The sequence below is a fragment of the Lepisma saccharinum genome, chromosome 3 (assembly GCF_977018435.1).
Source record: "Lepisma saccharinum chromosome 3, izLepSacc3.1, whole genome shotgun sequence".
NCBI lineage: Eukaryota > Metazoa > Arthropoda > Insecta > Zygentoma > Lepismatidae > Lepisma > Lepisma saccharinum.
Genome location: NC_139231.1, coordinates 53,976,394 through 54,001,971, shown reverse-complemented (window position 1 = coordinate 54,001,971; position 25,578 = coordinate 53,976,394). Strand labels below are relative to the sequence as shown.

The window sequence follows — 25,578 nt, the reverse complement described above, 5'->3', positions numbered from 1 at the left end:
GCAACTATATACCTGGCTCAGTGACCAAGCATATTGCGTAGTAGGCATTTGATCTTGCCACAAAATTCTCAGGTTCAAATCCCAGTCTAGGTATGGATGCTCTTTGAGAGTGTACTTTCGTCAATTTCATCTAATCGTCACCCATCCTCATTGTCCCAATTAGCAAGAAAGTGACAGAAAAGCAAACTGAATTAACAAAAATACAAATATACAGTAATTATATATTTTGGGAGGACATATTAAAACCTAAATATTTTATATTTAGTTAGATAAATGGTATTTTGCAAAGTTATTTGTCATCATGCCCTAAAAAATGTGAAGTTTGGCTTTACCCAACTGCATGACAAATGTTAGAAAATAAACTTCTATTTTCTGTAAGTACAAATAAACTTATAAGATTATGTATTTCAAAGAAAATTCGAAGTGTGGACTTCTCAAAAGCATTCCAATATAAAACAGGCTGGAATTTAACGTGCAATACTACATTACCTTAGCAGACTTTTGTCAAGTCTTGCTTTGCATCCACCATCAGCTCATACTCATCCATAAAATATTGGTAAACAATAAATAGGATATACAAACAATTCAGTAATAAATCAATTTTATACAATGTTCAATTAAACATTTCCTAAATTTACTTTTCTCCTTACGAAAGAAATAGCACATATTGAGAAAAAACTGGACAAATTATCTGTAGAAAGGCAGCGTTAGAAGATTGTCATTCCTAAATTAAGTTTTTGGATTGACAGAACGAAAGGAGGAGCCATATTGTATTACTTTTATCATCATCCCATTATACTGGAAATATTGTCAGTGCTAATGTCACTCCTTGTGCCAATCGACTCATTTCAGATATAGAAGTAAAGAAAAGTTGAGAATAAATGGTGATAGTGCAAATGACAATGAGAAAGCAAGATGGAATCTTCATCAGTTTTGAGTCAACAACAGAAACCAAAGTTAGTTCATATGTTAGTCTTCTGCTAAGATAATGTTATGTTCATCTAAGCAAATATAGAACAAAAAATAACCAAAATCTCAGATAACTATTCTTTGTACATACTTCAGAGCTGCAGCAGGTAACAATAGTCGTGTCACCCATTCTCAAATAAACAAAGAGAACAAGGTACATACACTCGGACAGAAATTAATTGTCAAAATTATACTAAGAATGAAAAGTTATAAATAACATTGATTTTCTGCATTTCAGAATATTTTACAACCATTTTCTGCAGAAATTATAAATGAAGGTCTGAATGAAATCCAAAGAAAGTCTGAATGTTTAGCAAGGTTTCAGACAACCAGGAGAAAAGGGAAATATTAAAAACTGTTTTAATATTTTCAGCAGAAAACATGAAGAAAAATATATCTAACTGTAACTGATTCAAAATGGGAATGTGTTGAATGAATTTATAAGATGATGCACACCAAACTGCAAACTGTTTCTGTAGCTCTCAGAAAAAGTATACAAACCTACGATGCATAATGTGTGTATTGTGTATCAATATATTTCACACATAAATTTTCTGTGCAATATTTTCTGAATGAACACATAGCAAAATTCCACTCTGCAACTCAATAGCATGCACCTAACAATCCCTTACACACTCCTGGAGATCTTAAGATTTCCGTAATTAACCTTTTCTTTCTTCACATATTGAGATAAATTGGACTAATGATTGTGTAATACATGATTTGTTTTCGAAAATATGGAAAGGTGAGGTTAATTTATATTTGTTTTTGATAATTTTGTCCTTGAAGGATGCTGTTAATTTCATGTGTCTTTCATATATTTCATCATTTTTGTTACTATGTAAATGTTTCAACATCTCTTAACTATCTATTTAATATATTCATAACTCTTGCCTGGATATTCACAGAATTATTGATAGAACAGTTTAAATAATTCGTGTGAGTACAAAGATTTCTCTTTAAGTGTCATCTCATATTTTTTCCTCAAAACCAATGTAATTCAATAAAAAAAACCTAAAGATTTTTCCTTTTTGAAAATAGTTCCATCATCTAAAATATTTGTAGATAAAATTATGAAAGTATATTGTGGCTGAGTAGACCCACACCCACAATTTGTAGCAATTGTAGGTTAAATATTCCATGATGTTATTACTACAAACTGATTTGTCTACAAAGTTCACACTGCAAGGCCTTCCTGATGGCATAGTGGTAATGTTCTCACCTTGTAAGCAAGGTGTCCTAGGTTTGATACCTGGTGGAGGCACATAGTGGTTTGAATCCCACTTTAAACTGTAGGTCCAGTCCAAATTAACCTGGCTGTGCTTAAAGTGGACTTAAAACAAAACTTATTACCGTTATCATTTCCCACTGTAAAGTAGATTGAAAATCTAAGTAAGTATCTTTGCATTTTATTTCGGAAATATTGTGCCAGGTATTTAGGTATACAGTGTTGGAAGAAGACAAATAATTGTTACAAGTTCTCTTCCTCACTTTTAACTGAAATAAATCTTTCCAAATATACTAGCACAATTTTATTAATATTTTCTGAAAGAAAAAGATGAGGTGCTTTTTGCCAGAAAGAGCTGTTTAAGTATGTATTGTTTTGTTTAAGTGAGAAATAAACTCTTCAGCCACAGTAAGAACCAAATATTAATCAAACCATTAGCAATTATCAACATGTATTCATTAATAGTACATCTATTCCAATTTAGGAAGTCAAGAGAAAATATTTTTTGGAAATAAAATGACATTTTATTGTGTAAAATGATAAAATGTACATAACCTAAACCCTGTACCAGCTAACTGTAGACAAGGAGAACAAGAACAAGTCTCTGCGCAAGTAGTGACACGAAACGGCTCCACCAATGAACAGTGAGAGAAGCGGGATTGCATAATGGGTGACTGGAGTTACGCGATTTCCCTGCTTTGCTCTGTAATTGTTGCAAACTTTTGAAAGCAGCAATACCGTACGCACATGGCAAACGGATCGTATTTTTGTCTCCAGGTCCATATGCTTGTTTAAGAATTTCTTAGAGAAATATTAGGGATAAAGCAGCAAGTGCAAACTTTGATAAGCCGTACATTTAGCGTCCGGACTAAGGTGTGGACCATACATCCGTACATGTCATGAAATGTCCGTACATGTACAGTTAGGACCGTGCGGTTGGCAATGCTGTGCTTTCTCCACTCAATTTCCCTTCTCCTCCTCCTCCTGCCGCTATGTGCGGCCCTGCTCCACAGTTAGCTGGGACAAAGTATATAAGTAGCGGTTGAATGCATAAACTGTTCTCCAATAATTGCAGCTACATTTGAATTCAACAAAAGGTTATTTGAAAATTGCTTGAATTTTTTTCATGTGTAGTTAGAAAGTTAAGAATAATCTATGCAGATAATGAAATTGAAAGCTGTATGCCAAAGTCCATTGATGTGAAATGTTTTGAGATAGTGTTGGTTGTTTCCAAGATATTAAAATATATTTTCATGAACCATCAATTAGTAAAATGTAACTAAACTCTGCCTACATGGAACATAGAGATAAATGACAAATACTGCATAAGAATCAACTTCATAAATATTCTCATATCCTATCAATAGTAAATTTTCTGGAAAAAAAATACTAGGATAAAGGACAATGTGTCATGCATGAAGGAAGAAGAAGAAGAAAGACAACAATGTGATGTAAGTGAAATTTCAGAAGTCAAAGCAGTGATAAAAGTTAATTTTCAAAGTAATGAGTGGTGTCTTAAGATGCCAAAGAGTGAATGAATTGGCAAGCTTTACACACACGGGAGAGCATAGAGCATCACAAAATATCATCCACAAAGAACATATGATATGCAGATAAAGAAAGATTAATGGGAGATTTTAGGAAGAAAAGAATATGTATAGTAGAAGGTGTGATTTTCTTTTTAAAAAATGCTTTGTCATTATCTATGATTATTACCATGTGATTTTTAACAATGTGCTATTAGGAAACATATTCCTTGTACCCTCTTTCTTCACCCTATCAGAATTACACTGATGCGTTCTCGTGGCGTGAAGTTTCCTTCCCCCTAAGTGTGAATTTGGATACCAGACAAAGAGATATCAAGGCCTTATTTACTACCACTACACTACTGAGTACAGCATGCAACATGCAATAATAGCTGTCAACCAAGATCTGGTAACCAAATGGAACTGTCCATTTAACAATAGTGTGGATAAAATATTCCATGGTTGGAGCCCTTCTTCCTGCATATTATTAAAAATTTTCCAAAAAAAGTTTCTGAAAAGAAAAGAATTAAGAAAGTATTTTGTAAATGTAAAATACATACAAATATGTAAGAAACATGCAAGAAAATTCCTGTATCAAGAAATCTTTTCCGAAATGTCTGGAACTCTGTAAGTGAAACATACTGTTTGAAGTATAAAGGTAATGAGAATTTATGTAATGAGTTAAATGTCAAGGATCAACAGAAGAGACAGCAGTAATTCTAAGCCCAAATTATTTGCTCCTGAATCCACTCTGAGGTTTAAAATCACATCATCCAAAGCTTTACAATTGTGAAGCTGGATCTAGACCAGGTGCAACTCGTGCAATGAATTTTGAAAATGACAAAATTTCAACAAGCACTTCATATATAACAAAACAAAAAAACAACATCAACATTGGTGTAATATATGCAGTAATTACTTAATTTTATTTTAAATTATTTATTTGGCAAAGCCTTAAGTGGAATAAATATCCATGTGTCTCAGATGTACTGACATTATTGTCATAATTATTGATTAACCAAATTTGATTATTTTTGAATTGAGATGAATGGTATTTTGTGTTCCCATAAGTGAATGCAAGAATTGAAAAAATACTTTGTCATATGTAGCAAAACTTGGATGGTGAGTGAAAATAAATGCACACACACATATTTGTACAATGGACTTCCCTATGGTGCAGTGGTAACATTGTTGCCGTATATTCAATATAATAAAAATATATTTAAAAAAATTATATATTAGGGTCGAAATTGAAAATGTACAGATGTAAAGGTTCTATTTAGACTACCTCATAAATTCTCTTTTATTCTCTCTTGTTGAGAGAGAATGTGATTGTAAAATTCATTGATAGTTTTTCCTTGAAACTGATACACATTGCAGTTTCAAAGTGATATGCAATTACTACATGCAGTGATCTAAGTGGGGGGAGGGGTGCAGGGGATGTTATTCCCCCAGCTAGGAGCTAGGAAGAATTACACAAAGCATCCCCAAGCTGACCCATTCACCCCATGTTAAAACATAGGAGCATCCCCACAGCTAGGCAAACATCCCCTACCTAACAATTTCCACTTTGAGCAGTGACTACACATAAGTGCATGATTAATCTCACACATTTCCAACATATCTCAACTGAACATTTTAAGTTTTGAAAATATTACTACTACTGCACATCCAATTATTGCAACAGAATTTACTGAAACAAATTCAAATTGTGAATTCAAGAACCTATATATTTTTTCATATGTCTATAGAAAAAATAATAGTGCTTTTGTTTCATAGTGTGTGCAATTTCAGATTTTTTTATTGTAGGTTACTCGTAAATAGTAGTATGTTTTTATCTATTTTTCTTTTGTACTTCAGCTAGGATGAAAAATGTGATTTTAAAATACAAAGCATAGGAGTTAGTAATGTGGGCTTAGAATAATTTCTGTTCCATTACTACAGTGTAAATGAAAGCAATCTTAGGAATCAAATTATTCAGTTGAAATTGAATGAATGACTCTGTAATTGGAGTTCTTCATTATCCATGAGTTTTCATTTGAATATTCCAAGGATTCTAGGATCCTCGAGATGAGAGAATTATGGAGTTCTGATGTCACAAAAATGACAAAATTTTCTGATGTTGGTCGTATTGTTACCATTAGTTACATTGAGAAAAATAACTTAATGAACATCCTAAGGTTATAAGACCATAGAGAAGAGTTGTTTCCCATCCTTATCATTACAAATGTAGGAAGAAATGGAAACTGTGGTAAAATACACAGCAAAATGTATTTCAATTGATATGGGGGTGAGATGATATTCTGATAAAAATAATGCCTTGTACCGTGTACTGTATCAGATTAATCAATATTGTGATATTTCAATCTTCAATCCTCAGAAACTTTCTGAACTAAGTTGTTTGTCATCTTGAGTTAGTCTCTTCAATGTTATCCACTCCATATGTAATCTTTTCTGTTCCTTCTCTTGATTTTTGGTTGATGTTATCTAATACACCATTTCATGATGTAAATGTAATAATTTATTTCCTTTTTCATTAATGTGAAGAAAGAAACTATCAATGGTGAGAATATAGAAATTGTACAAACAGGTAAAATGAAGATGATTACCAAAATGGCATCCTAAATGTATAAAAATTAGAGTTGGAAGTGCTGAGAAAAAACTGCTTTTTGGAGGGCAAAGAAAAAAAGTTCTTTCCATGGCTCCTTTGGTTGGGAAATGTATAGTTTTTTCCCAATTTTTCTCTATATATAGCAAGACACACTCTTTTCTGAGTTTTGAATGCAACCTTCACCATATACAGTAAAACTTCTCGTAATGGCCCCTCTGAATAGTGGACACAGTGCCGGATCTACAAGCCGCAAAACCCTGCAGTGGGGGGGGGGGGCCTCAGCAATTGAGTAGAGTGTTCGTATATACATATGTAAAAAATAAACATAGTTACTCAGGGGTACAGAAATGAATACAAGAGGTAAAGGTAAAGTCAGCCATAAAACCCCGCAATGCGGAGACAAGTAAGCCTTTAAGGGGCCCTCAGTCATTGACATAGTAGAGGGTTCGTATGTGGGTGTGTTAAAAATAAACTTAGTTATTCAGGGGTACAGAAACGAATACAATATATACAGGTAAAGATTAAAGTTAAAGTTCGTTGTGCATATAGCACCATACCATGAAGGCACATTTAGGGCATGTGGGCCCCACATATTTTCAATGTAGACCATCTTGTAGGTGATATGATCAGCACCATGCTGCGGCCACCTTAACCCCCTCCCCTACCCCGGGTACCATTTGATTTGAGGCTGGGTTGGCCCTAGAGCTGCCTTATGTGGGGACAAAGCCGGAAAAATTTCGACCTTAGATCACCCACCCCTGGTCTCCTGCATGGCAGTCAAACTAGAATCAGATCAGGCTAGAATTTCACGAGAAATGCAGTGGTGAAGGTTTCTTCAACCTATCTTTAACCAGGAAAAAGTTATGACTGCATGATTGTAACAAATGCATCATTTTCCAGTTGTGAGAAAACAGTGTGTGTATATATCACATCACCCCCTTCCCATTTAAAAAAAATTGAGTTGAATTCAATATAGAGGATGTCCGCTTGGAACACACCAATGTGGTTCCCCCTAAGCCTGACTGTTTCAATCATGACCAATTGTACCCAGCCTAACTCCTTTACTTTTTATAGGAGGTGTTAAGGGACTTTTGAATCACCCTCTAGGTCCTTATATGTGACAGTCAACATGAGATCGAGAATTACACACACATATATATAATGTATGTGCGTGTGTGTGTGTGTGTGTAAATGTAGGTAGGTAGAGGGGGTCTTCGGTAATATTTTGCAGGGGGGCCAAGATTTGTAGATCCAGCACTGAGTGGACACCTCTAAATTACGGACATTTTTAAATTCCCCGGCAGAAATACATGGGGTTTAATGGCAATATTACTTCTCAATAACGGACATTCTTAATAACGGACACGGACACTGAAAACTACCTCCCCAACGCAAATAAAACTTCTTAATAACAGACAGCCTGAAAGAAAACTGTCTCAATTCCTGAAATTCGACACAACAATGGCCAGTATTTCGAACTAGCGTGCATTGTTTCATGTTACACCGAACATATTTCTTTTTAAAAGTGCAGACAGTAGACAGTATTCTTTGTGGTTATCTTGAGAAGTGTGTGTCACTTCTGCTACGAAGTTGCAGAAATGCAAACGAGTGACTTTAAAGTAAAAAGTTGAAGTTGTCAACATCTATGAAAAGACAATTGTAAAGAACTTTAAGATTTAGAAAAATATAGATGATTATTTTGGATAATCTGGGTCTTGCCAGAAATAGTTATAGTCTATTGAAAATGAAAGAGCATTTTGAATGCAGTAATTTAACAAAGGATTACACTACGTGTACTGTATTTTCTTTTTTGAAATTTGTAATGTATGTAGGGATACTTTGGTAAATTTAAATTCACTGTATGTATTACAGTATTTTGTTCCTTGAATGTAGGAAAAAGGAACATTATGTTCATAAAGTACGTACTGTAATATGCTTATTCTATTGTGTAACATCCTACACTTTTTTCTGAATAGCGGACACTTCTTAATAATGGACATTTATTTTTCTCCCAGGCCTGTCTGTTATTGAGAAGTTTTGCGGTATTTCATAATTAGACAAAAAAGGACAGAACCGAACAATCATCTGTAGTTTCAAGAGATGACACATTAATTGCTAACACATCGGGGGAGGTGGTATATATAAAGTGGTGTGTCCAGAATTTTTGATAAAGGGTGGTTACATATAATTTTTTCAGTGGTCAGCCCTCATTTTACCATCTTTTCCTGCCTTTGATGTTCTTTTTTTTTTAAGGAACACTGGCCCAAAGGAGGAGTTATGACCCCCCAACCCCCCCCCCCCCATTGGGCATGCCACTGTGTGTGTTTGAATACAAAGTATAGTATAGTAGTTTTGTGTAATATTTATATTATTTCTGTTGGTATGCTACCAATAGTTGAACATTGTAGCAATTACATTTTTTCACACCACATCAATATACTAACCTTCAAGAACCTAGTTTGCTGCTCCATCATCTTAGTTACCAACAAAATATATTTAAATATCAACACAAAACTAGATTGTAAATGTGTTTCCTTATGAAAGGAACATTATACAAATTTGTTTCAAGGAAATTATCAGTTATTAAATAGCACCAGAGGTTTTTCTATGTGAATCTGGCACCATTACATAACTAGTTATCACCAGTCATAGTCTCTTTTTCTCACATTAAATGAAAGAGAAAGAAATGTTCCATTGATCCAAATGTTCTGGATTATTTTGATCTTTCCAGAAATATGTTTGTTTCTTGTATGTTGTGTTGCCACCAATATGCAGCTATTTCAGTATACTAATTTTGATGTTCTTACTGGTTCCTGCTGAATCTGTTCAAATTTTTATTCTCCATTCATACATCTGAACCATGCAGTACATTCATTTTTTCCATAACATCCATAGTTATGCAGTTTAGTAAAAGTCCTCCATCCGAATTATATTTTTCTCTTTTCCATGTTTTTTTATCACCTTTGATCAGGAAAAAAAATACTTCTGTTTTGTAGTCCTCCTCCAAACCAACTCCCAGGTTTAAAGACCACCTATTTGGAAACATCAAGATTCATCTCTATAACTTCTCACTTGTCCTGCACCATGATCATGCGATCTAAGGCGTCATGCTTTGGGCTCTGACTACAGGATGCGTGCAGGTTCGCGTCTCCTGGTGGAAGCTAACAACTTTTCTCTTGAGATTTTGGCCCGTGTATGGGACTGGTGTCCACTCACCATCGTGAGGAAATTGGGGAGTTACGAATGAGTAGTGTAACCCGGTCATGAAAACCTACAACGACGACTGTGGGTTCGTCGTGCTGACCTCATGTCACTCCGTAACTGGTTGGAAGTTCTTCCACCTTGGGTGAGTGAGTGAGTAGGTTCAGGTGGGAGTGAGGTCGGTAGTCAGTAGGTAGGCTCGGGCCCTGAATGGTCTGTTGCACCACAGGTTATTTTATTTCACTTCTCACCTCCTGTATTGCACAGCATATGTCCACACCTATGTTAGTACAGACCCACAAACAATTAAAACACTGATATTTTGTCATATCTATGTCACTTTAAAATCCGAGAAATAGAAATCTAAAAACAGTTAAGGTGGGTCATGTAAGAAGAAGTACGGTAATAGGCACATGATTTCTTCCTCGCTGTAGATAGCTGGAAGTGATCAGCAGTGACGTCACATGATGTTTAAAGTGTTGCCTGGTTTATCGTGCTTTCTTCTTATTCCTGTGGTCATTGTATGTGTGTTGAAAAAAACAAGATCTTGCATTCATTCTGATTGAGATTATTAATATTCCTTATTCTTTAATATAATATATGGGATTCAACATTATTTAAATAATGCTAATCTCTGTGAAACAACTTTTGCATGTATAATTTCAGTAGAAATAGACCGAGTTGGAATGATAAGTGGATTGTTACAAAGTCTGAATCTGATTTATTTATATTGTATTATATTTCATGTGGTTCTGAACAAAACTTTTTATGTAGACACAAATCTGCTATTTCTTTTTGGAGTCCAGCATTGATATTACAAGCTTGCACTTAAAAAGGCCTTTTTTATCCCTTTGTGTATTTGTTGAACATTTTTTTTGTCACTATTATCATCTCTAGAACTTTATCACAGCATTTCCATTCTGTTCCTTGTCCTGCAGTTTTCAATCTCTGTTTCAAACATATAATCTGAAAAAGATCAATTTGGCCTAAGCAGTGCCATAAGAAGTTTTTGGAATTAGTCTTCACATATTATCAATCTCTGATACAAATTTAAGTATTTTTGTACATGTGTGTTTTGTGACGTGCGTTACAAACACACTCAATACTCCATGGAATCCACATGTCTTTTATCCATAGCAAAGTTTAGGTTGAAAATACCATTTATGATTGACTTTCTTTTGATCTATCTGTGAATTCTTCTCAGTACGAAGCAAGCTATTTAAATTTCAAATATATGTCTTCTTCCCATCATAAAGCATTTTGAATAGCATAATTGTGCGGAACATCATGGTTAAGCTACAGAACATTTCAGATATTTCTTTTCTTCATAGATCCGTCTCATACCACTTCCTATTCCTACATAGTGATAAGTAATGCGGTAACATAACTAGTATGTTATTTGGTAGTACATTGCATTTTTGAAACTTTATGAATATAAATCCAAAATGTTTTTTTATTATTAAAATCATTATTTTTCACCTTACTTGATGAAACTCTTGAGTTAAATCCTTCTCTTGTTCAATTCAAAAGTAAAAACTGTTGGACCAAGTGAGATTTCTACTGATATCAGATAATAATTCCATTGTTTTATAAATTAAGATGAAATTATGAAATAAACACTGGCGATAGAAGGAAAATGAAGACCCTTCAGAATTGAAAAATAAACCCTTATCCTAAACTGGAAGTTTCATGAACATTTACTCACTTACTCAATGACATTTTTAAGAAAGAAGGTTGTCAGGATTTTGTGAACTCTTTTCTCCTTGTATGCTCACAAAATAATTTGTGTTATTTATTATTTATGATGGTTACATGTTGAATGAAAAAGTTTTCATTGTGGCCTCTCACACAAGAACTATGTTTCTAGGTTTAGTGACCCATGAGAATAGTAGTTGATGACAATAATGACCCATGCAGAGAATGACACTCAATATATATTCACATTAAATATTTTGCTATCATCATTTCAATGAAAAATAATGGAAGTGTTCTAAAAATGAAAGATTATTGATTTATTCTAAGTGTTGTTGGTTTTATGTAAAAAGCATGCATAAGATAAAAATAGTATTGGAGAAACTCCAATTAAAAAGTTAATATTGTATTGTAGAAGGTAATGTGTTATTAACACATTATATTTAAATTCACAATCAATGATGCAAGCAAAAGTTTACTGATTGTAAGAATTCTGAGTTAAAGGTATAACTGTGCAAGGACTATAACTTCAGGCTCTGGTATTGCATGGCACTTCCAAATAACTTAGTTATTAATCTAATCATGCATCCCCACAGCCTTCACTCGATTGTTTTACTCATTGAACTTTTGCCTTGGCAAATGTTTTTGGTGAATTTCTAAAAAACTATGTTTCACATTCTTCCCAGTAAGGATGTGACACTTATGATCAAAGCAGCACAGCCACAGAGTTAATAAACTACCACCCTTGTAGAGATTTCAGCAAAAAATGCAGGCTCAACCAGGACTCAACCTGGGTCTCTGGTATACCATGTCATTGCTATACCACTGAACTACCAAGCTGGTCTGGGTTCGCCTGATTTTTCGCTGTCACTGTTTACCTGTGTGGAATCGTCTCTGCTAGTGGTACCACAACGGGCAACATACCCTGTTGCGGTAGCACTGGCAGAGACTACTGGCTCGGTAGTTCAGTGGTAGAGAAATGATATGGTATGCCAGAGACCCAGGTTCGAGTCCTGGTTGAGCCTGCATTTTTTATCTGAAATCTCTACATAGTACATCTGGGTGTGCCATATCTTAGGTACCACCCATATGTTTTACATTAATTATAGGTTTCAGATTACTATATGGAAGAACATGAAATATCTGGCAATACTGTGTTCATAAATTCACTACAAACATAGTTTCTGGCAAAGTTGAAAATCCTGCAAGCAAAACAATTTACTGGAGAATGTGAGGGAAACCTGGATCAGATTGCCAACTAAATGATTATAGCACTATCATGAACACTCTAGTCCTAACATATAGTCCTGGTACAATCATATTTTTACTTAAAATTTCTACAAATGAATCCAATAAATAAAGCAAGGCATTATGTTATTGTGCAAAGAAAAGTAACTTGAAATTGTTACTTTTAGGAACAAACTTACCCAACACATGTTCATATTTCATCCTCATTAGATGAAAGTATGTCAATGACTTCATGCTCCAGATCCTTTCATATTTCCACTGGAATCCCATTTGGTCTGGTAGTTTTTCCACATTTCATCTTTACTAAGATCTCTCCACTTCTTTGCTCGCGGTGTCAGGAGCCGTTTGTTTCAAGAAACGTGTTCTATTTTCCACGCACACACACACACAATAATATAGGGATATGTGTGTGTGTGTGCGCGTACGTGTACAGTGAAACTAGGAAGGAAACCCATGAGGTTTGATGGGATACGAAAGGAATGTGAAAGAGGAAATACTCACCGAATATAGATTTTTTTTGTGTACAGTTTCACCGTATCTTCAGTAACAGATGAAAGAAGTTGAAGACAAGTTCTCATCAATGGTCTGTGTAAATGCAGGTAATGGAAAGTATGTTAAATGAATAAAGTAGCTTTATACAGGAAGATGTACCAATGCGTCAAATTTGACTCCACAAAATATATTTTAAAAAGACCATAAAAAATCTAGTATAATAAAATATTATAGAAGGTCTTGAAAATAGTGTAAATTACATATGTATGTGTTTGAGGAGTATGTAAAGCAAGATTGTCTAGGAGAAAGAATAGAGCATAAAGTGAATGAGTGAAATTTTTGTGCGACTAAAAAGCATTAAGAATTTGTCCATATTATGTCATTTTTACATACGGAGAGAGAATTTTTTTTGTTAAAAGTATTTCTTATACATGCTGGCATTGTTACAATAATTATGTAGAAAAACAAAGTTTTCCCACCCTTCAGAACTATTTAAGCAGTTGTTATTTTAAATTATTTAGGGTTTCATAACATGAGTTTTAATAAATATTAGGGAAAATAAAAATTAAACAGATTAAATCTGTTCATGTGGAAATGTGTCCAAAAATATATACAAATTAAAGTAAAAAGTAAAAAAAAAAGTAAAGTACTCCCCTGTGATTTGCACCATGCCATGAAGGCATATAGGCATATTAAAGTAGCTTTCTTAATTGCAATTATTAACAATTCATTTTTTTGCGAATACTATAGCATATGAATTAAATAAGTGGCAAGAAAGCACAATGATATCAGCAATTATTAACAATTCATTTTTTGCGAATACTATAGCATATGAATTAAATAAGTGGCAAGAAAGCACAATGATATCAGCAGGTATAAAAAAAATTCCATAACTATCAAAAATAAACAACACTGTCTCACTGTTAATGCCAGGTATTAATAACATACACCTTCATCTAAAGATGTTGCAGTATCTTAAATTTTGTCAGATAATAATACCATAAGACTTCAGATTCTACAAAAGGTAAAATTTTCATAAGTTGGGTATTATTTTGTGAAGTGTGATGTAGGTCTTGCACATAACATCTATGCAACATCTTTGGCTTACATTTTCATATTAAGGATATTACTACACATATACATTTCTGTATGTCGTTTGGTAATAAACTCTAAGTAAACTGAAGTTAAATAGGGCCTCCCTGATTGTAACGGGTAATGCCATCACCTTGTAATCAAGGGGTCTCATGTTTGATACCTGGTGGAGGCACATTGCACAGTATTTTGGATCAACTGTAGGTCCAGTCCCAATTAGCGTATCTGTGCATGAAGTGAACTCAAACCAAAAACTCAAACTAATGAAGTCAATGATACATGAACTTCAGTATATCTTCTAATTCAACATATTCTCATAAGTTAGTATTATTTTTAAGGAATTAGGAGCAAAATTTTGATTGAATGTCAGCATTGTTTAATTTTCTTGAAAATTCCCTCAGCTCATGTAATGTATGCTTGTAAGTTCTATTCTTTCTGTATATTTTCTCCACTTAATTGCACAGATACGAAGAGTGTGATAAAAGTTTTGATTATATTTAAGCAACTTCAATGATATATTAATCAAGATGTCAGATCTCTTTGGGGGAATATATTTATAAATATAAAAACATATTAAAAAAATTGAAAGATTGGATTAACACTGAACATCAAATCATGTTTTCAAACCAAAGTATGAAAGAAAATCAGTTGGTACAACATAAACAATTCTATAATTTTCGATTGTTTTTCAAAACTTCTAAAATACTTTATACATATATTTGACTTTTCTAAGTCAATAGAGAATTGGAATCTTGTGGTGTCAAGCTTTGAAGTGTTAGATCATCAACGTGAATCAAGCTACTGAAAACATTTAACAGATCTTCCACCACCCGTATATATACAGGCCATTGTTGAGATCTTGGCTCTCAAGCATTCAATTTGTAAACAGAATTTTTGAACTAAGATTAGTGCTTACTTTGCAATATATCCTGCTTGAGGTCCAAGCCCATTTCTTTCATCCATCACTCGTTGTGGTTGGTTATTCACAACCTTTCCATCATCAGTGTTCTTCCACGTTCCTTCATCTTCTTTAAATTGTGCTGATCTGAAAAATGGGAACATTGGTCATATTTTGAAAAATCTCTGAAGTATTATAACCTTGGTTTATTTGATCTCTCCAGTGACTGCAGCTTCCTATCTGTTGCCTAACCTCATGTAATACCTTCAAAAGAAGATTCATAATGAAGGAAGTTAATAATGTTTATTTCAGTAATGACATATATATATAGCGTAATTTGATTCAATCATTTATTTATTTCCATAATATTATGAAGCATTTTACTTTTCGTTTCTTAGTTTTCAATTGATAAATTTGGTACAAAGAAAGGAACAAAATAATTCAATCTTCCATATGTTAATTTTCAGTTTATAACAAGCTATTAGCCAATCCTTTCTTCTGCGAGGGTGCAATCTAAGGAAATTATCTATCCCATAGCGTTTGACACTGGAATCTATCAGGAGAGTAATGTACTCATTATTGAACATGGTAGGCTTTAGAGAAGGTTTGAAAATGATAAATGGGAAGATACTTTGTTTAGAGATTTCACACGATATCTTCTGAACACCCAATATATGGACACATTTATTCGATATATAATACGTTGTATGATGCTCAAATACGTAAGCAGAACAAAATTTGATAATTTTTCTAGGTAGTTTGTAATACTGGCTCCTCCATTGTTCATTGGAAGATTGAAACAGAATTATTGTGTGTTTTGCATAAAACTATCAGCTAAAGGTATTTTGGATTTTCTACCCTGCAGTTTCACCTCTAGTTGCAAATGGCAATACTTCATATATTAGAATTAGAATTTCTTTATTCATGGGCGAAGTTCAGCCTGTGGATGCTCTACCACTTAACACCAAGGTGCAGCACATATAATACTACAAGCACTATGTTGTTTCTTCTTGCCATGCTGGTTAGCATATCACCCTACAAAGACATGTATGCCTTCTTCGAATCGTCAATCAGCCATGGGTATTTCTTTATGTATGTTCTTTATCCCCTTCATCAATTCATTATTCATCCTAATTATTGTAGCATAAATATGATAAAAAATACAAAAAATGAACTAAAGAGAAAGTAGGGTACATACGAATTTATAAATACAATTTTGTTTTGAATACCATAATATGAACACAATGCAATGCCACTGCAGACTTTCTTATCTTATTCCAATTATTCAAAATGTATTAATATAAAGAAAAATTATTGCAGGGGTTGAAATATGTAAATTTTGATTGTACTTCTTTTTTGTTATTTACATGAGAATGGTTTGTGACTGGAAGCAGAGTTAGTTCAAATAATTTATATAATAATTTGTCCTTCTTGATTGAATGTAGACAGCAGTGGTATGAAGAATTAAATAAGAATAGATCTTCAAAATGATAGCATTGAGTACTTCAATTAGAAATATTAATGTTAGGAAGGAAGGAATTTGTAACTCACCTAAAATCACTTGTTCAATTTTGACCTTACGAAGATTTGAAATCGAATTTAATAATCCATTAACTGAAGTCATAAGGTAGCTCATGCCATCACAACTTTCATTCCTTATTCCTTAACTACTAAAGCATTTAAATGTCTCTGAGAATAACAATTCAATTTAAACTGAATTATTTGTATCATTTAAAAGGAATGTTATTAATGCTAGAAAATCTTCATAATCAATGTCTAAGATAGAAATACAAATCATTAAAGAAGTGAAAATGGTAGAAGTTCAGATTATTTAAGCAGAAAATTCAATCAGGTCTGAAAGATTGAATGATTTATTTTTATACATCAGTGATGTAGTGATCTATTGGAGGTAATGCGGTTAGTCAGGCATCATTATTTAATATATATCAAATAATGTTATATATATAAGTTTGAAATCAACAAATTGAAAAGAAACTGACCATGCATGGAACCTTGTGATAAAGATACAAACATATTCATATTAGAAAAAATTCAAATACAATTATAAAAATATCAATTTAGATGTGAAATCTAAAAAAAAATGTAATTGTTACTTTGAAATTAAGCCTTCATTTATACTAATAAGCCTACAAAATTTTTCACTTAGAAAGAAATTTTTTGTTCTTTTCATGTTGAGTACCATACTAATATTCTTTTAGCATTAAAACAATATTAGTCACATAGTAATTATGAATGTTGAATTCATAATTCTATTCTTGAAATTCATGTAACTTTTTATTTGTTTAATTTCTCAGTTAAAGGGTGTGCCCAGTACTTACTTGTTCCATGGAAGAACACACAAACCACAGCATTTCTCCATACCAGCCAAGTTTTTCTCAGCTTCTCGCATGTCTGCGTTGATCTGGTCCATTCCCTCCTCAATTCGCTCCAATTGTTCTGTAAAAGTTTGTGGTATTCTTTAATGATGCTGATACATTTACTTTCTCTAATATAATGTGCTGCCACATCAAATTCTTGATAAAACATTAAGAGATTAAGCATATATTGATGCTGACATGTGGTGACATATTTCATGAGTACTTGCTGATTTGAGCCCATCCTCTGAAATGTTCTCAAAATAAAGCAATAGTTTAATTATCACCATAATTTGTACAAGAAATGGAAAAATATGCATATACACGAATTTCTCAAAATTTAAAATGGGATTAGGATTTATGCATTTACTAAATTTTGAAATATGTTCAATTTATGTTTCTTAAAAAAAATCCTCCTTGGTAGATTAAAGAAAAATATTGTGAATCTGTTACTTTGGCATTAGTATTAAGTATGTGACTTTAGAGATATTATTTTTGAGAAGGGAAAGGTTGACACCCTTGTGTTCTTCATTAAGCATTTATTTTCCTGGTCCAAATCATAATCATGGTTGCAATCCAAGATAAACAAATGGTAGAGTCTAGGGAATGGATCCTGTAAACAGAACCAAAAGATTCACATCTTCACAAAAGGATCTGTTGCAAGGTACAAATGATGAAAATAACAAGAAAGCTTCAAGAATTATTACAAACTTTATAGCTATTTTTTGTAATAAAATAAATCACGATATAAACTTTATTATTTATGTTTGCTTCCAATTTAATATTACAAACTTCTCACTTGTCCGTCTCACATTAAATTTCAAATGAATTTAGAATGTTTCCAGCTTTATCTGCTCAGAAATTGTATCTAATTTTTGTGTGTGTGTGTGTATCATGAGTATTGCCAGAAATTTGTGTGGGGGGATCAGGCCATTGACAAAACTTGAATAATAAAAACAATAATAATAATTATTATTAGGGTTATGATTATTATTATACAATAATAACTATTAAAACTAATTAAAATAAAACAATTTTATTGCAAAATTATTATTATTGTTATTATTATTATTATGGGGAAATAATGTTAATTTCCTTGGGGAAACTTTGCTCTTTAATTCACCAGATGAGTGAATATCCAGCACAACTGTCTTGTATTATATTTTTACACATCATACAGTCAGTGTGCTGAAATACATAGTTGTTCTGTTTTGTTATTAACTTTTACACATCTCATTCAGGAAAAGAATCTTTAACGGTTAGAGAAACATTTGACTCATAAAATTTATGTTGTATGACCTCTTGCATAAAACACTTAACTTTTGGTATTTTGAAAGTTGTGGAATCATTTATTTTTTTGTTTAAATAGTAGTACTCGAGAACTTAGCCTGGTGCCTGTATTTTACACTCCATTTTTCTAATCTAATGTAGTTTCAACTTTGTTTACTCTTTTCGAATAGCAATACTTCCGCTGTAACAATAAAAATGAGCTTTCTGGTTTATTGTAACTTGAAATGAACATTGTCACTCTCCAGGTGGTGTCGGGCCAGGTGCGACCCTCCCCCCCTCTCCAATGCCCATGATATGTATGTGAAAGGAAGGAGAGCCAGAAGGGTTAAATAGGAGACATTCACTTGACACAGGAAAATTTAAAATTTTAAAAGACGCATTTGGTGGAAATGGAAGTGAGTGTTTGACCTGCAAAGTTGCAAGGTTCAGAGCAAAGATGCTTTGGATGGGGGAAGGAGAACATTTCAGAAAGAAACTCTGGACTTGTCTGGAAAGATGTTTCTGGTGTTGGGATCACTGTGGAGAATGTGGAGATGGGAACATAGTTTGTGTCTGATTTTTTTGAGGTGGGGTGGTATTGGGTGACAAGTACAAGGAAGCAGTTGGTGTCATATTTCTTGGTGGGAGTGTATGAGACAGCTCGGGTTATTTGTTTTGTGACCAAGGTAGAAGGATAACCATGGTTGACCAAGGCTTGGTGTAGGTGGAGGTTGTAGTTCTGTTGGGAGGTGGGTGAGTGTTGAGGTTATGTCCACATCTAGGAAGGTGATTTGATTGGTTGAGTGGGTCCAGGTTCACTTGATGGAACTGAAATGGTTGAGTTGGTCCAGGACAGTGGATATCAATGAAGCAAGTATACTGCGAGTATTGCCTTCCCAGACAAAACTATTTGTGTTACTTCACACACATTTCTGAGGCTATTTTTATTTCCCCTTGCTTCTGATTTCGAAGCTATATGCCATGGAAACACCCTGACAATAATAATAATTTGAATCAACTTGTTTTTTCCTGTCTGTGTTACCCACAATGGCAGGGTAAGAGGGTCACTATTTATATTTTGAGCCTAACAATGAAAAAACAGGAATTTGGCATTGAAAACTGCTTTATTGTTTTTCGAAGTATTCTCCTTTATGGTCAATACACTTTTGCATTCGTTAGAACCATTTGTCAAAGCAGTTTTTCCAATCTTCTTGAGACACCTCCATAATATGGTTTTTGAACGCATCAACGGCGTCTTCCGCCGACGAAAATCGTTGTCCACGCAATTTATTCTTGACATTCGGGAACAAGAAGAAGTCATTGGGTGCCAAATCAGGACTGTATGGTGGATGACCCATCAATTCGATTTTTTGACTGTTCATAAAGTCGGTTGTTAGACGAGATGTGTGACAGCTGGCATTGTCTTGATGAAGAATGATCCGGCGTTTGTTTGTTTACCGTATTTGACCGAAGACCTCTGGCAAACAAATTGTTGTGTACCATTCAGAGTTGACCGTTCTACGTTCCTCTAAAGGCACAGTTGCCACATGACCAGTTTTCCCGAAAAAAAAAACAGGCGACCATTTGTTTCGATGTGCTTCGAGCGCGAACAACTTTTGTTGGATTGGGTTCATCTTGAAACACCCATACAGTCGACTGCTGTTTACGTTCTGGCTCATATGCATATATCCATGATTCGTCACCTGTTACAAACTTATATACGTCTTTTGAAGCACCACGATTGTATTTATTGAGCATTTGTTTGCACCAATTGACGCGAGCGTATTTTTGAGTTTTTGGCAAATTGTGTGGGATCCAACGAGAACATACCTTTCTCACAGCTAAATGATCATGTAATATTTTATATATGCTGGTGGAACTAATGCCTATGGTTGCCTCAATCTCACAGTATGTCACATGACGATCTTGCAGTATTAGGTTTTGCACAGCATCAATGTTTTCTTGAACAACAACTGATTTTGGACGACCTTCGCGAATCTCGTCGGTGAGCGAATGGTGGCCACGATTAAATTCGTTATACCAGCGTTTCACAGTGGCAAAGGATGGGGCTTCATCGCCAAATGTGGAAGTAAGTTGATCGATGCACTCTTGTCTTGATAATCCACGTCGAAAATCGTAAAAAATCATCGCACGAGAATGTTCACGAGTTAATTCCATTTTATTGTTGTCGCGCAATCTCCAAGGCAACATAAACAACACAAATGAAGCTATTGACAAAATATTTGAAGTACGTTATGGTCAATAATGTCAGACGATTCCGTGCAAACGTCAAATCGCAACTAACTTCAATCAGTGTTGCCAAGGCTCAAGATATAAATAGTGACCCTCGTAGTAAGCACACACAATATGATCCAATTTAGTGCAAAAATAATACAAAAATATTATATGTTTGAAGTTTTTGTGCAGATATATTATTTCACCTTCCTCATTCAGTACAGTTATGTCTTTCACTTTTTTTTTACTGTGTTAGGATAAATGTCTGTGGTTATATATGATGCTTTGAAGGCTGAAATGAAATAATATGCAAGAAAAGAGAAAAGAAGAATGTAAAATGTTAGTAGCAACCTACCTCCCTGGTCATCAAGTGCGACCAGTGTACGAATGCCGGCCTCCTTGCTCTAAGCAGCACAAGAAAAAGGAGTATTATTTTTCTCAGAGAAATATTCTATTCTAATTCCTCAAATAAGTACACTACATTTATACATTAAATTTTGTTTTCATTATTTTTGTAATGACTGTGTTATCAGTTGAAAATCTTTACGAAGTTACATATTGCCGATGATACAATGACTGTGATCACAGATGCATATTTTAGTTCTGCAAAACTATGAACAATGCAAATCTCTTGATGACTTAGAAATTAGTATATCTGTCTTTATCTGCTAAAGAAATTCCTATTAGGCATAAAGAACTCAAGGATACATAATATAACTAGAAAGAGCTAAAATAATCAACAAGTGAAAAGTAACAAGAAAGAAGAGTAGTTGGTTCAATTTGACTGCAAATTGTAGTTTCTGAAGGGGACACTTATTTGACTTACTTCTATATTTAAGCATTTTCATTGATTTTCACATTACTAAGGCATGTACATTTTAATCAGCTTCTCCTTTTTACATTACATCCAAAGAACCATTCATGCAAACCAATAATTTATAGTTAGTTTTAATTTTTGCACTGAAATTAGTCCTTCTTCACTTCACTTTCTAATATTTGAAAAATATGATTACATGTTAAACAAATATTCATTCCTTATTATAATGCAGATGACTTCAAAAAATAATCCTATTTTATTATTTTACAGAATTGCATAATTAAAGAATTTTAGAAGGGGAGAAATCTTAATGAATAATAATATTTAAAAAAATTAACTCAGAATTGACAAATATATAAAAAAGTCATGTTTACGTCTGTATTTCTGCTGTATATAAAATAAAAATGCATTGAAATATGTACTCAAAATAGTTGAAAATGGATACAAAGACAATAAATTTCCTCGTTTCTTTTTTTAATGAATAAGAGTGCCTACCCCCATGCCAATTTTTTTGCCCCTGCACTAATATCTCTTAATGCAAAGCTTTGTCTACCAAGAGAAAATAAACTGTCCTTTCCACCCAATCGCCACTACCATAGGCACCGACTTTAGGGGGCCAAGATACTTTCTGTCTCCCCATCAGATTCCTCAAGCTCAAGAAGTATATTCATTATACATAAAAAAATATTGTTGTCAATCTTGACCCCCCCCCCTCCTTTCCGATATCGATATTTATTCCTTCATTTTTTATATATTTGTCAATTCTGAGTTAATTTTTTAAAATATTATTATTCATTAAGATTTCTCCCCCTTCTAAAATTCTTTAATTATGCAATTCTGTAAAATAATAAAATAGGATTATTTTTTGAAGTCATCTGGCCACTACTGATGAACACAATATGTGTGTTAAACTAATGAGTATTCAACTGCTAAGAAATATTCCAAATTTGTACAATAAGTTTTCTTACCTCCTCGCATAGTGACAGCATTCGACGTGTACTATCCAAAGACTGAAAAGATTAGAATAATATTAGATTGTTATCATTAAATGGCACTATAATGCATTATTTATTAGACCTTTCACATATAAATCTCCTGAAGTAAAATTGGTTAAATATAAATAAAGTACACTGTATATCAAAAATTATTGTAGGTAAATATTCACAGAAATTTTCATGAAATAATGTCATAATATTTAGTGGAGTTCTCGTGTATCTCTAAATTTACAGGGTGTCTAGATTGGAACTGGCAGATTACAAATCATTGCCATAATTTATTAAACAGAGGTAAATGCAGTTGCGTATCCTGGATTTTCATAAAGGGCACGCTGTACACAATTTTTGTAAAACGTATATATTATGGAATGGGGCATACGTATTCAATAGTTGACGATTTGCACATTAACATTACTAAATATTGTATAACGTATAAAGTAATGAAATATGGATAATAAAGTTCAAAACTCACCAGGTTTGATGTCTGATGTGGAAGTCTTCATAAAATTATAAAATCACTTGATATTTATAAACAGTTTATATTTACATTGGAGATTCACAATTTAGGTTTGTTTGGCTTATGCAAATAACATTATAGTAGAGGTCTAACTTACAATCAGATATTCAGGAACAAAAGACCAGACTTAATTAAAATAATTTAAATGTAAATTCTGCTCTTCTGTTTTGAACTGTAAATTCCCTTATAACATCTTCGTAAAATGAGGGCAATGCTTTAATTTTCAGAAGCAGCTCTTTTTCAATGGATAATATACCTAGAGCACTTAATCTTTCTTGCGATTGGGTTGCTCTAATATAATTATTAATTCTTCTTAATGCTGAAAAAGATCATTACACTGATGCAGTTGAAGCTGGTATTGACAAAATGAGTGTAGTCAACTTGTAAGTTTCACTCATAATGTTATGAATATGGTACTAGTTCATGTACAGGTTTATTTTCAAACTCGGGGGAAGAATAGAGAGAAATCAACTCATTCTTTAGCTTTACAAAGTCAAATAATAATAATAATAATAATAATAATCCTGTATCACACCCTCTGTTTCATTTTCCGTCATTTTTTAAAAATATTTCGGGAAAATACTGCACTAAGCCATGTGGAACTTTGAAAGAGGCCCAGAAATAAAAATAAACCAAACTTTCAACTAAATGTGCATTGCACTCTACCTCCAAGGAAAAAAACAATCACTGCCACCTCTTTGTTCAATGAAACAACAAGCATACTCTTCTCTGTAGCTGTCACCTCACCACATGCAGCCAATGCGATATTCACGCATTGTGAGGGGGAAAAAGTGGAGAGGGAAGTGAAGAAGCACACGAGCAGCGCTTGCCAACGTTAAAATCTTCCTTTGCTGATGCGGTCCATCCAACAGCTTGCTCTGCGACGACATTAATGAGCATTTCTACATTCTAATTTCTTCATATAGGAGAAGTATTTATTTTACATGAGAGCGCTCAACTAAGCTTATATTACATTTCTTGGATCTGAAGTGAAAGAAAGTAATAATTCTTTTCCCACAATTGACGCATGCACCCAGAATATGCCTCTGGGTAAATGTACAGTATGTGTTGGATGACTAAGAGGAACTGAGATTTTTTTCCAGGATTCATTACACATAGATTAATTGGATTGCATTACATTGGTGCTGCAGTTGCGAAAGTCAAAATGGCTTCTGCCCAAGAGAGAAAGAAAACAAGCCACATAGTGTTATGCCCAGATGAACTCCATTGTGCAAGTGCAGTGTAACTTTTGTCTTTCATCTTTGAATGACACTCCATCACATAATGCCATCAAAGCATGGAAGATACAGTTTCTGCCCACAGGACATGTGTTCAAATCCCATAGAAGTGGAAAACCCCAATGTGCACTAAAAATCATTGTCCCATATCCTTTGAGGTGTCGATCAGCATAGGAGATTCATATGTGTATATGCTTCAATAATTTGTAGTGTTGCAGTTGGCTCATTTGTTACCAACTGTTGTTTTCTAGATGGACGGTTCTCATCCACATTCTAGATGTGAAGTGAGAAATTACCAGAAGACAAAGTTCCCTGCTCGTTTGATTGGATCCATTGGACTAATTCCATGCCCCTTCCCCCTATTGCTGAACGGGGCTATCTAGGCTTCTTCTTCTAGGGGTATGTCAAGGAAGGGTTTATGCTGGCATCAAATCCATCACCCCTCCCCCTCCTAAGGAATTCATGTGTGCATACAATATGCCATTGCTTCTGTCATGTCTCAGATGGTAGAGAACACATGAAAGTAAATTGATTGCAACAAAAGGGTACATGTGATTTTGTGAATATTAGTTCTGCATGAACTTTTTTATCAATAAAACTTAGTGAATTTGTCTTCATTGCATGTCTTTATACTTATAGCCATTCAAAACGTGTCAGCCTCAATCCAGACACTCCACTCTACTAACCTAACCTAGTGATGTGATAACACTAACTTATTAGTAGGGTGGGTGAAATTTTTGTTGTTTCAACAACATTCAATACAGCTAAAAGTTGCATTACATGATAATACTGTAATATTGAAAATTTGAGCCCTCTAAATTAACTTTTCACCAGGGCGCAAAGGCCTCAAAATTTAAGGGAAACTAATATTTACACCTTTTTACTATTCTTTCGATCATAATGAAAATTGGTTTTCTGCAATATTTTCTTGTGTACTGAACCGAAAATGGATTAAAAAATGTGAGAATGTCAGAAATTGTCAATTATTCATGGAGGGTGAGTCGGGGTGGAACCTAATTTTGTTGTGAGAGTTGAAATTCCCATCTTAGATGATCAGAAAAGTTGTATCACATGTCCTTAACAAGTGATTGAAGTTAAATATATTGTATAACCAATATTAGGTAGCATATGAGGAGAGATTGCAATCTCCAATGCACCTATGAAAGAGATCTGCA

At 33.7% G+C, this 25,578-nt stretch overlaps 1 protein-coding gene across 1 annotated transcript in view; it reads right to left on the bottom strand.

Moving 5' to 3' along the window:
• Snap25 (Synaptosomal-associated protein 25kDa) overlaps positions 1-25,578 on the bottom strand; it is a 116,772-nt gene that overhangs the window by 7,074 nt on the left and 84,120 nt on the right. The window contains exons 3-6 of the mRNA XM_083118557.1: positions 22,622-22,663; positions 21,192-21,240; positions 17,297-17,414; positions 14,976-15,104 (exon numbers count right to left, since the gene is read on the bottom strand). Of these exons, the coding sequence (XP_082974683.1) occupies positions 14,976-15,104; positions 17,297-17,414; positions 21,192-21,240; positions 22,622-22,663 (338 nt within the window). The remainder of the gene's footprint in view (positions 1-14,975; positions 15,105-17,296; positions 17,415-21,191; positions 21,241-22,621; positions 22,664-25,578) is intronic.